This window comes from Trichomycterus rosablanca, chromosome 7 (genome assembly GCF_030014385.1).
Source record: "Trichomycterus rosablanca isolate fTriRos1 chromosome 7, fTriRos1.hap1, whole genome shotgun sequence".
Classification (NCBI taxonomy): Eukaryota; Metazoa; Chordata; class Actinopteri; order Siluriformes; family Trichomycteridae; genus Trichomycterus; species Trichomycterus rosablanca.
In genome coordinates, this window is record NC_085994.1 from 40562940 (window position 1) to 40584376 (window position 21437).

At 41.7% G+C, this 21437-nt stretch overlaps 1 protein-coding gene and 1 long non-coding RNA gene across 3 annotated transcripts in view; one reads left to right on the forward strand and one right to left on the reverse strand.

The window, feature by feature from the left end:
• Positions 1-21437, forward strand: part of fgd1 (FYVE, RhoGEF and PH domain containing 1) — a 54495-nt gene that overhangs the window by 7069 nt on the left and 25989 nt on the right. The window contains exon 1 of one of the 2 annotated variants that reach the window (XM_062999458.1): positions 13484-13700. The exons of the other annotated variant lie outside the window; for it this stretch is intronic. Coding sequence (XP_062855528.1) covers positions 13643-13700 — 58 coding nt within the window. The 5' untranslated portion in view covers positions 13484-13642. Of the gene's footprint in view, positions 1-13483; positions 13701-21437 lie in introns of those variants that run through there. 2 annotated transcript variants of the gene reach the window in all.
• On the reverse strand, positions 418-5216 carry LOC134318605 (uncharacterized). Its single transcript, XR_010013399.1, has 3 exons — positions 5062-5216; positions 4804-4970; positions 418-554 (listed from the first exon to the last, which is right to left on the reverse strand). It is a non-coding gene; the product is annotated as an uncharacterized LOC134318605 (long non-coding RNA).

Here is a 21437-nt window from a genome sequence, read left to right on the forward strand (position 1 = left end):
GACTACCTCCTGCAGCTGAAAGGGTTACAGGATGTACAAGTCATTCATAACAATCAGGACACACAACAAGCTTTTGTCAAAGTTAAGGCTGAACCATTGAACACAGAATATTAATTTTCTCCCGAGCCCATGTGGCTATTTCCATCATGGTAGCATGACAGTCTCTCAAACAGTACCGTCTGAGCAGTAGTTTCTGCCCTTGGCCTTTCCCAGACTCCCTGAAGCTTTTCATGATATTATGAACGGTAGATTATGAAATATTAATTCTTTGCTGTCTTGTGCTGAGAAACATTGTGTTTGAACAAACTGACAGTTCTCTCACCCACGACCCATCCTTGCTTGCAAAGGTCACAAAAATATCATCAAGATATCGCAAGACACAATAAATACACACATGAATTACTCATTTATACCTTTATACATGTTAGAGTGGCCATAACGGACATGGATTGTTGTATTCTCGCCCTGCACCCAGTGGATTTCGGCGTATCCGGCATATTCAGATGAATAAATGAGCTTTAGGGGCTCAGAAAGGTCACTTGCACAGAGGTCATCTGCAAAAAAATGGAAGCAAATGACATTTTTAAGCGCGACACTTAACACTCACTGTAGGTTTGCTGGTTTCACACTAACCTCATTCTGCCCAGCCTCCAAAACCCCCCGGGTCATTTTCTAGAGACAATTCCCAATACACTTCCCTGAAACGTAAACGCGTGTGTGTGTGTGTGTGTGTGTGTGTGTGTGTGTGTGAGACTGTATTTCAGCCTGCCTGGCTGGTGAAAGGCCGTTTAATTGGCTGTGTTTGGGCAGTCTTTAGCAGGTATTGGATGAGTGTGTGTGAGTAGCTGTGAACATGGAAACAAGATTGGAGAAAAGGGTGTGATGACGGTTCTGACACTCAATTTCCTTTCTTCCTGCCTCCTAACTTTATCTGTTTTTCCATTCGTCAGAATGTTCATGTCATATACCTTAGAGAAAAATCTGAATTCTGGGGTCCTCCATTATTGTAAAAATGAACTGGGTGAAATTATTAAGGTGATATATTGATATGTTCATATTCGTTAGATCACAGATGTAAATATTTCAGTTGAAAATATTCTGATGAATTTATCTGCATTAAAATTTGCATCTTTGAGGAATTTGTCTTTTAGACTATAGAAATCTGTCAGAATAATTTAACATTGCTGCCCAACTGCTGTGAATTTGTACATAATTTGTACTCTGAGATATCAATATGACAAAAACCAAAACCATATTTAGGAGTCCACACTAGAACCACAGTAGATCTGGTCTGCATGCCAGACTTTCCTGACCAGTGGCCAGTTGTGTCTATTCAAACCCTGGACCGTCAGATTTCAGTAGCAGTGGGCTAGCTTACGTTACTGCTGTGCCACCCGAGTATTTACACTGTACCTACAATTACAAACAAGATATTGTGCCGCCCTCCTACCTGGCTGACCATCTTGTAATTGTGTATTGTAATTTAGAACACAGTAGTGATTTAAATCATGCAGTGAGATGTTGTGTGTGTATATGTGTGTGTGTACTGAAAAAGACTCGCACTGGACGAGTCATTTAAGCAAGGACGTAAACCCGAATGCTGCAGCAGCTGCAGAGAAAAGGGGGAGGAGAGGCGAGAGGGGAGACGAGGAGTAAAAAACCTGTGGGAGAAAAGGAAGGTTATAAGAAGGACAGAACAGAAAGGAGAGGAGAACGTGGGGAAAAGGGACGAGAACCCAGTATGATTAATTACAGTGGAAAAGAGGAGAGGAGAATAAAAGTATGTCACTGTGTCAGTATGTGGAAATGCTTTTCTATCATCACCACGAGCAACGTGGCAGAGAAGACGTGTGTCAGTGTAGATGAGGAAGAAAACTAAATATATGGTGGTGGAGGCTGACTGCAGAGAACTGCAATAAATCATATTTAGTCAAGTACAAATTTCAGTTCAGCGGCGTTTCAGGAACAGTAATCAGATGAGATCAGTGAGCGGTTAGACAGATAGTGAGATAATCCGTGTCGACTGCAGCATTATCTTTGAAACTGAGTGAAGAAGTTTTAAAAAGGAGTGTGTGTGTGTTTAGTGAGTGCTACAGACATGTAAAGTGGGAGTGTGTGTATGTGTGTGTGTTAAGTGAGTGGTACAAATATGTATAGTGGAAATGTGTGTGTGTGTTTGGTGAGTGGTTCAGATATGTATGGTGGGAGTGTGTGTGTGTATGTGTGTGTATGGGGTGACCATGTCTCATACACACACACACACACACACACACACACGCACAAACTGATTGTTTTACTACCTCATTATTGTAAATATTATACTTTTTATTATTATTTTGCACTGTTTTTATTAATATTTTATTCTATTCTATATTTTTTGCACATGTAACTATTCTATATATTTTTGTTCTTTCTTATTTTTATTGTTTATATTTTTCTGTAACTTGCTTTGGCAATACGAATGTCCTTATTTGTCATGCCAATAAAGCTTCTTTTGAGTTTGAGTTTGAGTTGAGTGTGTGTGTGTGTTTGGTGAGTCTTTCAGGTATGTATAGTGGGAGTGTGTGTGTGTATGTGTGTGTGTGTGTGTGTGTGTGTGTGTATGTGTGTGTGTGTGTGTTTGGTCCGGGCTACAGGTTTTGATAGTGTGAAAGAGTCTGTTTTCTTTGTGTGTGTGTGTGTGTGTGTGTGTTCTGAGGACTGCAGCTACTGATAGGGGGAGAGAGTGTGTGTGTGTGTTTGGTAAGTGCTACAGATAGTGATAGTGGGATAGAGTGTGTGTGTGATTGTGTGTTTGGTGAGTGGACAGATACATATAGTGGGAGTGTGTGTGTGTATGTGTGTGTGTTTGGTGAGTGCTATAGATAGTTATAGTTGGATAGTGTGTGTGTGTGTGTTTAGTCAGGGCTACAGATTTTGATAGTGTGAGAGTCTGATTCTTTGTGTGTGTGTGTGTGTGTGTGTGTGTGTGTGTGTGTGTGTGTGTTTTGAGGACTACAGGTACTGATAGGGGAGAAAGAGTGTGTGTGTGTGTTTGGTGAGTGCTACAGATAGTGATAGTGGGATAGAGTGTGTGTGTTGTGTGTGTGTTTGGTGAGTGGAACAGATAGGGATTGTGGGGGAGAGGTGTGTGTGTGTTTGTGTGGAGAGTTGAAGACACAGTAGGAGAAAGGTTGAATGGTGAATGTGTGTGTGTGTGTGTGTTAGTGGAAACAATAATCACCACAGGAGCAGCAGGAGATTTAAGCTACTCACACAATTCATGGAGTGTTTTTCTCTCTGAGCGAGTAATGAGGGAAGCGTTTACTCCTGAGGTGGACCTTTAAATCACCAGAGATGTTTAGAATGCTTGTTAAAATAAGTCAGTAGTGTGTGTGCGTTGCTTTTGAGAAGCTGAGACTGTATAATCCATTGAGAGCTAAAGCACCGTAACACTTTTCTTACGGGCAGCCTTCAACACATGAGCTCTGGTCAGCAGCGGTCAGCAGTTACTGACTGACCTTGTGCGGCTCCTTGCTGTTCAAACGTGGGAAAAAAATACTAGCTGTAAGAGTCATCGGTGCAGGATGAACAAAACTGTAGCATCATATTCAATAGTAGTAGTTAAGACTACTTCCTGAGTCTCATTCTATACTCTGATAAGGGGAGTAAAATTTACAACTGTGTATTAGGGCCACTGTAAAATAGATTTTTAAGTTTTGGTTTCAAGATCGAAAGTCGAAATGATTATGAGAATAAAGTTGAAAGAGTTCTCAGCCGTCGTAGGCTCGTCAGTTCAGAGAAGCCCGGGTCTCAGTACCTGGATCGGCACCCATGTGCTGAGGGCAGCCTCCAACGTTACTGTGGTTATCCAATAACCCGCGATTATTTTTGGGTGGTTGTTTGTATTCTTCGCTTCCATCCACATGACACGACGACTAAACCCGTCAATGCAACCATTTATAGCGATGCCGTACGGCTCTAGTTTATCGTACGAGTCCATAAGGCTCGGTTGAAGTACCGGCGACGGCGCAGACGTCGAGCGCACCGGTGGCGACGTTCTTCTAAGTAAACACAGTTCGTCGCAAAGCCGTTTCAGCGTCCTGATGCTAATAACACGCTGGTGCTGATGTGCAGGAGATCGAGGATTTCTTTATTTGTGATACAGATATGAAAGTATAACTTTACCAAATCATGAACATCCCTCATTTAACACGAGGAGGTCGCTATTGCCATAAGATTTCCACTTTAATCTCCAAATCATTTCGACTTTAATCTCGAAATCGAAACTTATACGACTGTATTCTCGAAATTACCCACCTCAAAACAAATAAATCAGGCAAAAGCGTATTTTATATGTTTTTTTAACAGTTCAATTAAATCAGAATACAGATGCCATTAATTTTAACTCTAGTCCATTTACTTTCACTGCTATAGTATATTTATTATTATTTTATAAGCTGGTTTGTGTGTGTGTGATTGAGGTTTCTGTGTGTGTCAGTTTGTCTGAATTGGTGTTAACCCAGACTTTAGTGACATATATGGATTTGTGATTCCAATTCAGCATTGAAGCATCTGAACACCTGTGAGATGGTACATCATTCTCCTCCAAGTGTGTTCAGCTTTCCTGTGATGCACAAAAATGAGCAGTAGTCCAAAAAAAAGTCATAAAAAGTAATATTTGAATGGTGCAAGAGGGGCAAAAATGTGGACAAATATTAGTCTGTGGACTTGAATGTAATTCTATAGTAGCAGTTTGTTGTGTGATGTTCAGACGTGACTATTCACCCCTTCATGTCTGTATACGTTCAGTATAACACTTACCCTTTTTACAGGTTTTTCTTTTGTTGAAGTGTGTCTACATTTTGTTGCCCCCCTCGGTATTTAAGCAGCTATACAGAAGGTGTTTGTTCAGGTGTTTGTACAATACAAACGTTAATCCACAGACTCACATGCAAAGGATGGTGCAGAGTAACCTTAAACATGTGACTCTAAATCACAGATAAAACATCAGAACTGAATAAAGCAAATCCGCTGTTACAAAGCCATACAGATATTCATACAGATACAGAGGAATCTGACCTTGATTAAGCTCTCGTGTTCAAACCTGCTCTTTTATGCATTACTGCATAATTAAAAAATAGTTTCTAACCTTCTAACCTCCCTTTTCAAGTCCCGGTATCTTTTTTTATGGAACTGTATTTCTTTAAGCGACAGTGTGATGATCAGAGCTTACTGATCTCTGTCTCTGATAAACACCACTTACTGTCACACTGTCAAAACAGAGAGACCTCTGCACCTCTGACTCCAGTATGGCACTGCCCCGGTCATCCGAGTGCCACCCATTTTTAACAAGATTTTTAGCTCTTGAAGTATTCAGAACGTTTCTGATCGATATTTAAAAGCTGGAATGTAAAACAGGCCGCAGATCCTTTCGAAGGGACGTTATACAAAGCTGCCATTGTGGGATTGTACACTGACCTTGTGAGGCTGAATTCAGTTTCTGGTAGTTGTTGATAATTGGTTGTCGTGCCAGTTTCTGTGCCACATCACGTGGTATCAGTTGTAGCCTAGTGTAGCCTAGTGGTTAAGGTACTGGTCCAGTAATCAGAAGGTTGCCGGTTCAAGCCTCACCACTGCCAGGTTGCCACTGTTGGGCCCTTGAGCAAGGCCCTTAACCCTCAATTGCTTAGACTGTATACTGTCACAGTACTGTAAGTCGCTTTGGATAAAAGCGTCCGCTAAATGCTTAAAATGTAAATGTATCAGAGTCTGTAAGTTTACTAACGGACTGAAGGCCAAAGCTTGTTTTTTTAAATACTGTCCATATATAATTGTGAAAACATTCGCTCATGTCCTGATAGAGTTCAGGAGGATTCATTTATGTAGACGTGTATCACAAGCAGTGTGTTTGGGATGAACTTCAGCACCACATGTTGTCACGTGTAGGCGACTGTTTGTTTGCAAGAGTAAACGGATGCACGTCACACTGCATTTAGGGCTTCTGAAGATCAGACTGTAAACCTGTACTTTTTAAGACCATTGTTATTGTTATTCTGCTGTTTAAGTAGGAACACAAAATGCCTTTCTAGACAGCTACCCCCAAAAGAAAATAATAATGATAATAATAAATACAACTGATATTAAAATGTACTGAACCAAAACAGAAAAAGCTGAAAACATGGGTTTGAACCTTGCACCCAATCCCTGTCTCGGAGGTGTGGGAAATTTCCCTTGTTTCCTTATTGGTTTTCTCCAGGTTCTTCGGGTACAGGAAGATATTTTATATAATAAAGAATTTAATAAATGCATAATTCGATTCAGCAATTACAACAACAGGTCTAATCTATCAGCCAGAGGGTAATTTGTGCTGTTTTAATTGAATCCTCTTCATATGCTTTAGTTTATGTCACTTTTATATTATTACTCCAGACCTTCGGCAGCCTCCCACATTCATTCGGGGGACGATGTTCTAATACTTTATGACATAATGAAAAATAGCCCTTCGGCTTCACTTGATTAACCGTGTTGGTACGAGTAACAGAACCTAAATGGCGGTCCCCATGTGCGACGTGTGTCCAGCTCATTACTCAGAACTAACATGTGTGTTTGTTAAGAGGGCAATAAAGGAGGACAGGACTGGGTGGGCACGGGGTCGGCCCCATTAACCTCTTGTTCACCCAGCACTCACGGTGCACAAAAGCTCAGCCTCCGCGCCCCGCAGCTTTACAATTTCACCGCTTCAACTAACAAAGACTTAATACAGATGATTATAAATAAAAAACTTCACATGTTTTTGTCTGTCACCTCATCTACACTGATACCTTTACATTTATAATATATAATAATAAATATATATATATAACCTGTAAACACTATATATACCGATCAGCCATAACATTAAAACCACCTCCTTGTTTCTACACTCACTGTCCATTTTATCAGCTTCACTTACCATATAGAAGCACTTTGTAGTTCTACAATTACTGACTGTAGTCCATCTGTTTCTCTGCATGCTTTGTTAGCCCCCTTTCACCCTGTTCTTCAATGGTCAGGACCCCCACAGGACCACCACAGAGCAGGTATTATTTAGGTGGTGGATGATTCTCAGCACTGCAGTGACACTGCCGTGGTGGTGGTGTGTTAGTGTGTTTTGTGCTGGTATGAGTGGAGTTTTTAAACTCCTCACTGTCACTGCTGGACTGAGAATCGTCCACCAACCAAAAATATCCAGCCGACAGTGCCCCGTGGGCAGCGTCCTGTGTCCACTGATGAAGGTCTAGAAGATGAGCGACTCAAACAGCAGCAATAGATGAGCGATCGTCTCTGACTTTACTCTACATGGTGGATCGACTAGGTAGGAGTGTCTAATAGAGTGGACAGTGAGTGGACACGGTGTTTAAAAACTCCAGCAGCGCTGCTGTGTCTGATCCACTCGTACCAGCACAACACACACTAACACACCACCACCATGTCAGTGTCACTGCAGTGCTGAGAATGATCCACCACCTAAATAATACCTGCTCTGTGGTGGTCCTGTGGGGGTCCTGACCATTGAAGAACAGCATGAAAGGGGGGGGTAATAAAGCATGCAGAGAAACAGATGGACTACAGTCAGTAATTGTAGAACTACAAAGTGCTTCTATATGGTAAGTGGAGCTGATAAAATGGACAGTGAGTGTAGAAACAAGGAGGTGGTTTTAATGTTATGACTGATCAGTGTATATATATATATATTAAATATTATATAGAATGGCGCCCTGTTCAGGGTATTTCTGCACTGCACTGTGACCACTGGTTCCCTCACCAGGATGGCAATAAATAAATCTGTTTAGGACACACATTTAAAACCCAGGGCTTTATCATACAAACATTTTTATTTACTTGTTAAATGCAACATATTGTCGGGCGTAAAGTAAATGAACTATTGCACAAGACACATTTTATGTTTTTTTAAGCCTGTTAAATTTAGTGAAATAAAAAAAACTCAACAACCCGGTAACAAAACGTGGAATTTGATAACGTGTGCCTGAACATTTGCTTCATCAACATGGTTCCCAGTAAAAGCTTTATAAGTTTATGACTTACTAGATTGTGCCAAACCATTTCTGGCTAAAATATCTCATCCTTATACGCTCACTACTCCTAAGTAGCTACTTTATTAATGATATAGACCGTTTCAATGAGGGTAAACAATAACAACGCTACTGCGCATGTCTGTTCCTTTCGCCTTTCCGGTAGCGCCACTTTTAAACATCCATCCAGCTGTCAACATGACGAGCTCGTACTTTTCGAGTCTCCCGAACGCGGAACAAACGCGATATTAGCAGAAATGAATGATAGATCATCAAGTATCTTTACCAGACCCTTTTGAGGAGAATTTAAGAAGTGTTTTTCCGCTGACCTAAAACGTTTGCCTGAGGTAACAGACCCAGCCGTGTATCACTACCCTGTTGAAACGGAGTGTGTTTACACCAGAGGCAGTGAAAGCATACCGCAGTTTGGACGCATACAATTAATTATTAAAATCATTATTGTGTCATCTCCCCTTTTGTGTCTGTTGAGTTAAGAACCATTATAATATGATAAAAATATGACAAACCACAGTGAATTACTTCTCATCTGAATTAGAACATATTAGCTAATGCTAAAACGATTTTTTATAGCCTAACTGGAAATACATGAAATATTTTACAGTAAGCACAATGTACTCATAAATAGAATGTTTACTTTTTGTATTACAAAAGTAGAACCATGTTTCTTTACAGGTCTGTGTGTCATTTAATAATTAAGCTAAGCTAATTATTACAGCTAATTAAGCCGTTAATATAATTCCATATAGTGACATTTCCCCAAAATATAGTCCTATAAAGTTATGGCTTTTACATCGTATTCTCAGGAAAATGTAAACTTTTTAAGGTTTATGTTAGGTTTATGTTTATTCTGTTCTATTAATACAAATATTAAGCGCCTGCATATTTTAATACACTTAAGCTAAACGTCAGGGACAAGACACCAAGAGAACAGCGTTTAAGTGAGTACATTTGTTCACAATATTTTATTATGAAATAATATATATTACATTTATTATAAGAGTTGATGGTGGGGATCCAGCCGGTTCTATTTACAGCAGCAATCCAAGCGTTTCGCTGTGCGTTGTCTTTTGGAAATCTGTTCACCTTAATCTCTGAAAGCAAGTTTGTACCTGGCCTGAGGGAACATCCGACAACCGAACAACACGGTCCTAACTTTAATTTAGACATACTGTCAGTAAATCACAACTGAACTAGCGCAAAAGAATTGAAGCAGTTGTGGTCAATCGCTGTTGTTCTGAGCGCTGTTTACCACCAAGCGGAAGCGTCTTAGGAACATCAACGTCACTTCCTGGACTCATGAATATTCATTTGAAACGGTCTATATTAGAGCTTCACATTGGTGTGTGACTTGTTCTGACATGTTGTGTCATCGGTTTGTTTTGAGTCTATTAATACCCAAAGCAGCAGCTGTCTTAATTCGATCTATAATAGATGTGTATTAATGTATAACTATAAATAGCTCAGTTGGCGGCTGTTGTCTGTAAGTGCATGTGGCCTCGGGCATGTGTCGTGGCAGCACATTGTGTGTTGTTATCACCCGACATGTGCAAACGCAGGAGCAGAGAACGTGGGCCGGGTGACACGACGCAGATGGCCGTCTCTCCGGGGAAATCAGGAGCTAAATCTCTCCATTTAAATCCTTCACCCTTTGCCAGGGCTGGGCAGGGCGACAGTACCACGACCTCAGAATGGGGTAAAGAGGACAAAAGAGGCAGACAATGAGGAACGGACTTTATTAAGCCTTAAAGGCCCGTGATCTGAATGCTCTCCCGGCTGGAGATTATTATGTGTAATCACAATAGGCACAGCGCCTGATCACTGGAGAAACACACGTCACTACGATCAGCTGTACAGTGATCAGTCGTCTACAGCATTCACCATACGGCTCTATCTAAAGCCAATTACAGTTGTAATTAGTCACAGTGTAAGATATTGAGGATTAAGGACCTTGCTCAGGGGCCCAACAGTGGCAAATTGGTGGTGGTGGGGCTTGAACAGTGACTTTTTCATCAAGTATTTTAACCATTGAGCTTTCGCTACTACCACTGCCCTAATAAAATGTGATATTTTTATGATCATTTGATGTAAAGAGATACGAAAGCCTCATCATAAACATATAGCATTTCTTTATCTGTACATATCCAACAGTATATATAAGACACGTTTATTTCATTTCATTATCATGCAGCGGGTCCGGTTTCACCGAAAATACTGGACGCAGGGAAGGAATATCTTGGACTGGGTGCCAATCCATAACCGAGGATTGAATTTCTCAGTGATTTGGCATAAAACAGGTGGAAAAATTTTACAAATTCACAAAGGTATCATGGTATTTCTCCTTCCCTCTTGTCTGCCATGTGTAAATCAACACATGAATCAGCAGTTTTATTTTGCAGCAGCAGCAGCGCTGCTACGGCTGCAAATCTCAAATTAATAACAGACCCACGGCGCCGTTTCATAAACTGAGCTCACGGCCGCGTGAACCGATATTTGTGATAGCCAGTCAGTCGATGTCAGTCACCGTGTGCCCGCAGTGCGTCCATGCACTCGCTATTGATCTGCCATCCTTCCTCCAAATGATCAGACTAAGCATTCTTTACAAGCCCTGCGATTAGATCCAGGTCTTTATGTCATTTTACTGATTAGGATGATTAATTCATTGTTTTTTTTTTTAATCAAACATTAGTTCTGAAAATGGAATGAAACACTTAGGGTGTCACTCTCGCCTTTTCTTTTTTTTAAACCAGGTACATTTCACTTCCTGCTGGTGCTTAATTAATCTGTCTGTGTGTGTGTCTAGCAGAAAAAGCACCTAATTACTAAATGACATTTGCTGTGAATATGTGTTAAGTTTTGATTTTTTATAGTTTTCCCATCTTTACATGCAGTTAGCACATTTCAGGTCTGATCCTGAGTGTAAGAAGTAAATAAATCTCTAATCCACTAGCAATGACTTAATAGAGCCACGTTAATCAGGACATTTTTAGCACCTGTTAAGGACGCTTTTTAAATAAACTTTTATCACATTTTCCTCCTGATTTAGCGACTCAGTTTTGTCTTCCGCTGCTGAGAGATACCAGATTGATCTGAGGAGAGCACGTGTACAGCCCTCCTCTTCTCGCCCCTCCATTCCGTACAGGCGTCTCTTCTGCCCACCCACCCACACACAGTCCGGCCCCCACCCTGCAGATACGGTGGCCAACTAGTATCTGCTGCAGGCACTGCCAATTACGCCCGCTAGATGGCGCCCAGCCGACCGGTGGCAACACCGAGTTTCAAACCGAGGAGTTCAGAAACTCGGTGCCGGTGTGCTAGCAGAAGCATTTTTATCAGTGATATTAATTACAGTACAGTTACAGACCACACACACATAAATTCATTTGTGTTATCAATTCTTTATTGAGATCTCCACTTTTTTTTCACCCAGTTGGGTGTTATCCCATTGGATTGGATTGTGTATGGAGGGTCGCCCCCCTGTGCAGGCGCCTCGGCTGGTCATCAAAGGCTGCAATCGCCCCAGCGACGAGGAACCCTGTTCCAACCATTGTCCCTCCCCCTACAGGCACTTGGCTGGCTGATAGCAGAGCTGAGATTTGCACTCCTACTTTACAGAAGTTAAATCCATAGTTGTGGTGACAAACACAATTTTATAGAGTATGGTAAAGAAATTAATACTAGTTTGACTGAGTGACTGGTGCCCTATCCAAATTCTCACCCCACGCCTGATATAGTCAAATTGATCAGCAACAATCAATAATCCACTTCTTTAGCCTCTCCCAGTGATTTCCCCAGGTACTTTAGTTTCCTCCCAAAACATACAGACTGGAAAATCAATACGCTGTTGGCATATGGCAGATCTTTTGTGAAGTCATACGAATCTATTTTAAACTACCCGAAGCCTGCGGTGGGTCTTTGTGAATGGGCGAATATGTGATTTGCCAATCTCAAAAGCACAAAGGCCAACAGATGGGCATTAGAAATCATTCTGGTTCAGATGGTAATGCAGATTCCGCTAAAGCAGATTTAGGTGAGGAAGCAAAACAGAAAATATCAAGATATATACCGTCATTACGGATTCATCGAATTTATCCCGACCGAGAAGGCAATACAGTAGAGCAGTTGTAGCCTAGCGGTTAAGATACCGCACTAGTAAGCAGAAGGTTGCAGGTTCAGACCCCACAATTTCCAGGTTAGCACGGTTGGGCCCTTGAGCAAGGCACTTGACTCTCAATTGCTTGAACTGTAAGTCGCTTTGGATGAAAAAGAAAGCATCTGCTAAATGCAAAAAATGTAAATGTGAATAACTTCTGTCATTCTTGCTGAAAGTGTAAGAACGATTTACATTTTCTGCATTTTAGCCGATGCTTTTATCCAAAGCGACTTACAGTAGTGACAGTATACAGTCTGCAGGGTAAGGGCCTTGCTCAAGGGTCCAACAGTTGCAACCTGGCAGAGGTGGGGCTTGAACCGACAACCGACAACCTTCTAATTACTGGTCCAGTACCTTAACCACTAGGGTACAGCTGCCCCTGATATCACAAACTTTGTCAAGTGGGTGTCTAAGAGAAGAGTGATTGGCTGTCTGATGCCTTGTGATGATTTTTAAGGTGTTTAAGGCGTACCCCTGTCCTGTGTCCACTGCCCAGTGTGTTTGTGTACACCCACAGCGACCCTGATCAGGATAAAGCTGTTACTGGATACGTCAGTGTCAATTCTGCAAAAGCAGGAGTTTCAGTTTCAGTGCTCTAGGTGTCCGTTCATGTTCATAGATGTCAATTAAACACTGTAATTGATACTGGGTTTCCTACTACCCCCAACACACACACACACACACACACACACACACACACACACTGCATCTAGCTGCACAGAATCACATCTGCTAGAGTTTAGTGCCACACAGCAGCACGGCTCCTTAAGCCATGGATTTTATTGAAGCTTTTAGTCCAGGATGTATTTTATTTCTGCTGACCGCCTATTTATTCTAGATGGCGCCGGGTCCACCGCGACCCTGCACACGATGACGCGGTTAGTGCGTTGTCAAGGCAACAGAAGCTGCTCGGCGCAATGAGGAGCAGTAGTGGGCGGAGCCAAGCGCTCGTAAAGCGAACTGAAATAACGAGCGTGGGCGTGGCTTAACGCGCATAATTAGCATAATGGGCGGAGCCAAACGCGCTTGCGATTTCCCCATGTCAAAGCGCTGCTGCTGCTGTGCGCTGTAATGGGGGCAGCCGGTTCGGGGTGGGGGGACTGAGGCATTAAAATCTGCACTTTATTTTATTTCTACCTGCTTAATTTTGCACTGACATCAGGGTGCATGGGTTTATTTTGTGATTTATAATGTTAGTTTTAAAAAATCCAGGTTTTTTGATCTTGAAGGGATTGCAGGGTTTGATGCACACGGCGAGGAAAGCTCGGTTCATTTAGCTGGTTCTGATGTGAACATGGGCAGAAGCTTTCTGACTGCAGTTACTGTCGCGTTACACAGATTAACATTGAAGCCAGTGTGATATTTTTTCTCGTCTGCACGTCTGGAGGGGAAGCCAGTCTCCCCGTGCTGTATTTTAATGACCGGTTTCGTGTTATGCTGCGCGATGTACATGGAGAAAACCAACGTGCTCCGGGGTAAGAGCTTTTCTTCTCATACAGCTCGTTTATTGCACGTTTGCAATGCGAACGCGTTCGGTTTGATTCATGATGTGAAGAAAAAATGGCACCCTGTCAGTCTGCACCATTTCCACCATCGCTATGTCCGTCTGCACCGAGCTGTGTGCATCATGATCGTTTTCATACGTGCACTTTTAATGATGCGGATTAATGCATCACACATGCATCTGATCAATGTGCAGCTTCTTTTGACCACTGCTTTTGCAAATCCAGCTGAAATCCCATTTTCTGATCTCCTATAAGACAGATTTGATCTGTACACACATCATAAATGTGATTAATGACTCTTATGGCTGTGTGATTGTGATTGATTTGGAGCATTTTTACTAATTAGGAGCATGCAGCATCCCACTGATGCTCTACAGATGTGCACTATGCAGGCAAGGGTGCAGCAAGATGCAGTGTCTCTGTGTGTGTGTGTGTGTGTGTGTGTGTGTGTGTGTGTTGGGGATATTCGTGGGGACCTTCTTCCATGGTATTAGGACAGCATTATTATTCTACCATTGTTGATTCTATTGTTGGTAAAATGAAACCCTAAATAAATAAGTAATTCATCAGTGTGGTGCATATGTTTGCATGGTTTGGGAAGGAAAGGGTCACTGCAAATGTATCCAGAATTATTCAGACTCACCTGATCAGTGTGATTGAACATGCCTGTCATGGTGGGATGGGGTAACTGAATGAGTAAACATATGTACCAGATCTCAATCCACTTAAACGTCTTTTTAACTTCTTGTTGAATTGGTGTCATGGTGCATTGAAGCCGTTCTGTGACTCAGGGGTCTTAATCCTTACTAGACACTTAATTTGTAACCCACCTGTTTTATATAACGGTTATAACGTCTTTCAGCGTCATGCACATGAATAAAAGGCTTTGCATTTGCTCGATCGGATCCATCTCTACTTTGTACGAGCATGCACTTTCATACTGATGCTGCACAGTGAGTGAGGATGCAGGGATGCAGCTACATTCCGCTTCTGTGTGTGTGGATATTCGTGTGGACCTAATACCCCTATAATAATAGCTGTACGACTTGTATGTTTGCTCACATGATCATTTAAAAGGAGGCGAAACATTCTAAACCAAATTCTAAACAAATAGTTCTAGTTAGTCTGTGCGCACTGTAACCTGACAGATGTGCCACCGAGCTCTGAGAGATCTGGGCTATAAAGAGTGGTTGAGTTACTGTGGCCGTTCTGTCCAGCTTGAACCATCCCGGCCATTTTTCTCTGACCTCTGAACTGTGATCAACAAGGCGTTTCCGCCGACAGAAATGCTGCAGATTGTATTTCAAGGTCAAAATCATTTAGATAAATCCATATCCATAATAAAATAGGAGCTGAGCATATATCCCAGTATATGCCAGACATTTTTACGATACACCACAACCCATGATGGATTGGCGTCCTGTCTGAGGTGTCACTGCATTGCTTACAGAGATTATGGGCAAGATAAACCCACCAGCACCCAGACAAGAATTAAGCAGTGGTAAAACCTGAAAAATGCAATACACTATATTTCCTGGAACCAAATTTAGATTTATATATATTATTAATAAAGCAATATGCAATAAACAGTGTCTTTTAGGCTAATTATACTAAAATACCTCTATTGGGTTTTGAGGTTATTGACAGTATAGAGGATAAGAGTTCACATTATGTAGCTATAGCGATATTTAAGTCAGTAGAAATACCCCACACAGACAGTAATATTTCAATGTGTGTATGAACTTTACACCTGCTACCACTGCCAAAACACACCCCATCAGTTCCAGTGTTGGTGCCGGTGTAAGGCGGGCAAGTAAAAGTCCAAGCACCCCAACATAAATCCCATACTGGTTTATTGTGTTGTGTCACAATATGGTGGGAGAGGGCGGCACGGGGGCTAAGTGGGTAGCACTGTCGCCTCACAGCAAGAAGGTCCTAAGTTTGATCCCCAGGTGGGGCGGTCCGGGTCCTTTCTATGTGGAGTTTGCATGTTCTCTCTGTGTCTGTGTGGGTTTCCTCCGGGTGCTCTAGTTTCCTCCCACAGTCCAATCACGTGCAAGTGAGGTGGATTGGAGACCAAAGTGTAAAACATGAGGTTAAAATCCTAATAAACTAATAATATGGTGGGAGTTTCATAAACGAACGTACAAATAAGTTCCAGTATTTATTCTTTACCTCCTTTCTACTGCATCACCGTGGATATCACTAACTGGCCTACTTTTGTAAAACGTCTCTCCTCCATTGCGTGGTCCATTTAGCACAGCCTCCCCCATTACGCCTCTAATACCAATTTGCTAGTGTGTCGTGTGCATTGCAGTGGGTGACAGATGCGTGTTGAGATGCCGTCTGAGATGCCGAGACACTGTGGTGCTGACCTTTTTATTGCTGACAGCACAGGCCCCAGTGTCAGACATTTTATCTGGAGGTGCTAGCATAGTGTGCTTAAAGTAGTAGCTGTTACTGAATTCTTCACAGCCCTGTTAAATCGACGAATCAAGTTAATGGTAGCATGAGATGCTAGCTGTTTAGCAAGGTAGTTATGATTTGTGATCAGTATAGCAGGGGCAGAAGTGAAAGGTCTTTAAGGCTGCAGGCATCAAACCACAGATTTTTAATTCATTTCATCTTACGAAATCTCCCAACTTGTCCTAGAAGTCGTGCAGCATCAGCAGTAATCACATCTACACTTCACACACTGTCGGTTCCTTTATCCTAGCAGCTGGCTCTGTAGGTCGGGCCCTTAATAGGATGCACCACAGTCATAAAATATTGACGTGAAGTCACATAAGATGAACGGCTCGCTCAACAAAAGGACGACATTTTAAATGGATCATTGATCCACAAGCACCTGTCAGAGCAGAAGGGTCGGCTTTATGGAATAAGAGAAAGACCTGATCTTTTCAGATACAAAAAAAGGACATGAAGAGACATGAATATCGGTTTAACGTTTGTGTTAAAGCATAAAATTCTTGTTGTTGTTTTATTGTTGTTCTATTCTAAACATTGTTTAAACAACATCTCTAAATCTGAGAGTTTCAGATTTAGATGTATTTAGACTGGATTCTCAGCCTACTAAAAACCTGAGGTTATAAGTCACGTCCTGGCCTGATATGGACAGTCGTAGCTCAGCCCCACCATCGCCAAAGTTCCCACTGTTGGGCCCCTGAGCAAGGGCCTTAACCCTCAATAGCTTGAACTGTATTTAGTGATGTATTCAGTGTCTGTAGGTCTTTATTATTGTTTTAGCAATGTTGATTTTGCAGTACTGACTGACCAGGATGTTAAAATATGCAAATAAACTTTATAGTCAGCCGATAGCTCTACTCACACCGTTCACAATCTGCACAGTTCATACTTGTACTTTCATTCTGCAAACAAGTTCTGGACTGAGAGTTTGGTACTTGTGAGTAAACAACACAGGCTTGACAAAATATCATACTTGATATATTTTTCATGCTAGTATTATTGCATTTGTGGCGTGGGCTGTCAGGTTGTCTGTTGGTCTGTAGCTAAACAGACCACCATCATGTGTGGTGTGAGAACATTTAAATACGAGCGCCATGAACTCATGAAAAGGCAGAATAATGTCTGTGAATAAGCAAGCTGCTCTGACTGGAGGGTTTCTCAGGCCACATGGCATCCACATGGGTCTGTAAACTGAACTGGCACATGCCCATTACAGATGGGTGAGAATGAGTCGCAAATCAGAAGTCTGAACTCTGACTGTTTCTCATGTGTGGAACAGATCAGTAGCTCCTGATCTCACATCAAACAAACAGTCAACGTTTAAACATCGTTAACATCCCAAACATCGACCCTGAAGTCCTCCAAGTAAACAAATTGACGCTGCAAGCAAATTATGCATAAAAGAAAAAGGTTGTTAGTAAATTGTATTTCATGTGGATGAACTGTGTTGTGCTTCTGTATTTTAGACTTATATTGACCCATTTATGATAAATATTAATGGGAAGACTTATTAGTAGTAATTACAGTCTGGTTCCTTGACCATAGGTTGTAGCTCTCGCTGCAAAAACCAGCAGTTTGCTTGATTCAGGTGTTGCTCTTTACGTGTTCTGGATTGGACCTGTCTGTCAGTAACAGATAACCAGAAATAATGACCACATATCCAGAGAGAGATGTTTCTGCTGGGTTTGCCGAAACGGCGGCCCGACACGTTGTTCCTCTTACTCAGCTTCTCATCTGTCTCCAGCGTGGTGTCATCTGGAGACCCTCTGCTCAAATCCAGCTGTTTCGCTGTAGATCTGTGAGCACTGTAATCAGTTTGTCTCGGTCCTGATCCACGATGTAGCACGCTTCACCAGACTGTAGTATCAAACCATCTAATGATGTAACGTTAATGCTTCGTCAGCCTGCGCTGCACCATGTTTTCTATCATCTTTACATTTCAGTATAGATCAGAAAGTGCAGAAAACAGACCGGCATGCTCAGATGAATCTGTGCTAGTATGGACGAGGCCCTAACATGCTTCTGTCGAGCAACCGCTCTGCACACTGCAGGTGTGTACTGCTTTTAAAAGCTGAAGTTGTGTGTGTGTGCACGCTTTTGTTCACCCATGTCTGTGTGTACTGTTCTTGGTTTGGCTCAGCTCTTGAAAGTTTCGTCTTTAAGCACATTCATGCAGCTTCTGGATCTTCAGCACACTGCTGAGCCTCTACACGTACCCACATTTACCCTGTTTTCCACTGCACGTTGGCTACACATCACTGACATTAGTGTTCAAGTTACTTAAGTTGTAGCTAATCACACATGCTGTTGTAGACATGCTAAAGTAGTTTGCAAGCTGGCCCACTTTGAAAGTCATGTACTTCTTTAAAATTTACTTCTGTAATTGTTTTTATTGATGAATACCGAGTCGTTTCAGATGAGCATAACTAGTTACCTAAGTGGTTTTAAACTAGACATTGATTTGATCGACTTTGGTGCATTTAGTCACATTAAAGCTCTCATTTCATTTATTTTTACTGCCTGGTGTAGGAGGAGCGTAAATGAAAGGCTCGTCGTTTACAGCAGGGTTTTTCTAGCCACCCACATTTCGTTCATGATTTTTTACATGACCCGGGCAACACAGACAACGCATCTTTTTCTCTCTGCTCTGCTCTGTACAATCTGGTCTCACTGCGGTTTACAAGATGTATCATAAAGCCTCCACAAGGGGGCGATCATGTACAGATGTATTTAATTAATATTAACGTAATTAACACTGACCCAGTAAGGTAAAGACTAGCGTATGAAGGGCCTGATCAGCGACCCTGGCGGCTCTGTCTGCTGTTGAATTATTCAGCACCACTAACAGCAGGTAGTTTCAGGTTTATCATTTGTTGGTAACGTTGCTGCCATGCAGAAAGTGTTTGTTTAGACTATTATTTTTATTTAATATTTTTGGCTATCGGTGCTCGGGTGGTGCAGCAGTTCCGCTAGCCTGCCAGCGCTAAATTCAGGGTTCGAATCTAAGCGAGGCATCTACACAGACATGACTGGCTATGTCTGAGGGAGGATGCGATTGATTATCACCCTGTTCAAGAAATTCCTGCTTTACCCCTAGTGTTTCTCTGCAAACCGGACCCGCTGCAACCTTGACCGGGATAAAGCGATTGATGAAAATGAAGTGAAGAGAAAATGTTCGGTTAGTTTTGCAAATGCAGAATTAGGAACTTTTCTGTTTCATTGTTTATTATATTTAGTATTTGTTCATGCTTGGTATGGACTTTTATTTTATCAAATAAAATATGATTTGTGTTTATCTTTTATTTATCTAAATAACTGAGGCCCTTTTATTTCTGAGGTAGGTACAAACTATACCAAATAATGCTTTTTGTTTAAAAAAAACTAATCCAACATTATTTAAATAAATGAATAATACAAATAAAGAAAGTATCCTCACATACATAAATTTGGCTGGAAAATCTCTACCTGGCAATTTTGTGAAGTGCCGTCAACCAGGCGAGGTGAATAGCGCCAGTGAATATCGATTCATCTTAAATGAATAACCGATTCGAATCGTGGCACATGGGCATCGATTTTTAACTGTCTTGTGGTGCATCGTTACATCCCTAGTATGGACAGTTGATTGTGTACTGATGTAAACGTGTTTAAAATATTATTATTATTGCTATTTGTGAAATGAAAAAGAGAGTTTGATCCATCGATGGAGTCTAAATGACGGACTAGACTGATTTTTCATCCGTCTCATTTGTAATGAGGATGGAAATAAATCTGACTTTTATTGTGTTCCATAAATTTTCATAATTTGCTCTGGGTTTAGTTTCATGTCTGTTTTATTACTGTATTTGAAGGTGTACAGGATAACGTTAGCGTGCCTGTACTAGTACCCGACCCTCTCGATCGCGTTTCAAAAGCAATTGAAGCTCAGCTGTGAAAACACTTGAATGTGAAATGTGTGTGTTTACATAGTTTACATGAGTCAGGATTCAGGGCACAAATATTTCACATATCTCACCTAAAATGGGCTTGTAGGTCAAAACACTCACTTGTATTCAGTCTAAACATCCCTAAACTGCTGAGCGCTGGAGTGAATCAAAGCAGCTTTCAGAAGTAAAGCCAGAAATAAAATAAAGTAAACCCAGAAGACACTGAGGAATTAAGTCTGTGGCTGGAAGAGCTCGCCCCCCCCCCATCCTTTTTATTTTTCCCTTCGAACCGTTTTAAACGAGCATGTGGAAGTCATTTCGTCTCCCCGCCTGTAACGGGTACGAGAGGCATCATATGGAATCAATTAGATCCGCACATAGGATGCATGCCAGATTTTTTATCATCACACAGCCGGTCTGAAACCCTTCAACCCGTCTGTGCCATTTTAAGAAATTCCTTTGGCGGGCTGACGTTTTCAGAAGCAATCACAGGTTTCCAATCTCGGTCACGTCAACATGAAAGGAGAGATTGTTTATTGAAGTCAGTCAGCGGTGCGTTATGAAGCGGGTTCATCATTTCACTCTTCTGAATGACGTCGGCGCGTCACAGGCGTGAAAAACATATCAGGATTGATCGAGTCTGTAAACGAACGAATCATGACGCTGCGTGGTTTGCCGTAGGCCGACAGTCTAACACACTGACCTACATAATTCACTCCAGACCCACACAGTCTGCATTCTTACCGCTCACAGTTTCAACTTCAGCCGAAACGCTTTAAGCTCTTTAAGCTCTTAAACTGATCATGTCTGTCAGAGCTTCATTACATGGAAACGAAGCCTGTCTGCTAAATACGATTGTACTGCACCATCACCAAACACGTCAATCAATTCCACTGTATTATAATATCCTTACAAGTGATATGAATAACGGCTAAAAATGATAAAACATGGATTTACACAGTTTAGCTAATAACCACAGGGGCACTTTGGAGGCCAGTCAGATTTTAACTGGGGTCAACGTTTCTGTGGCCCCGTCCCTGGATCTGACTCTACATTAGCCTCATAACTAAGCACTGATCCTATAAACCGAGGTTGGATGTTTATTAGGGATGTAACGATGCACCACAAGACAGTTAAAAATCGATTCACACGTGTAACGATTCCAATCTGTTTACATGTATAATGAATCGATATTCACTTTAAACAGCAGAGGGTGCTGGCTCTATTCACCTCGCCTGGTTGACGTCACTACAGGGTTGCCAGGTTTGGAATTTTCCAGCCAAATGTATTTATGTGAGGATACTTTTTTTATTTGTAT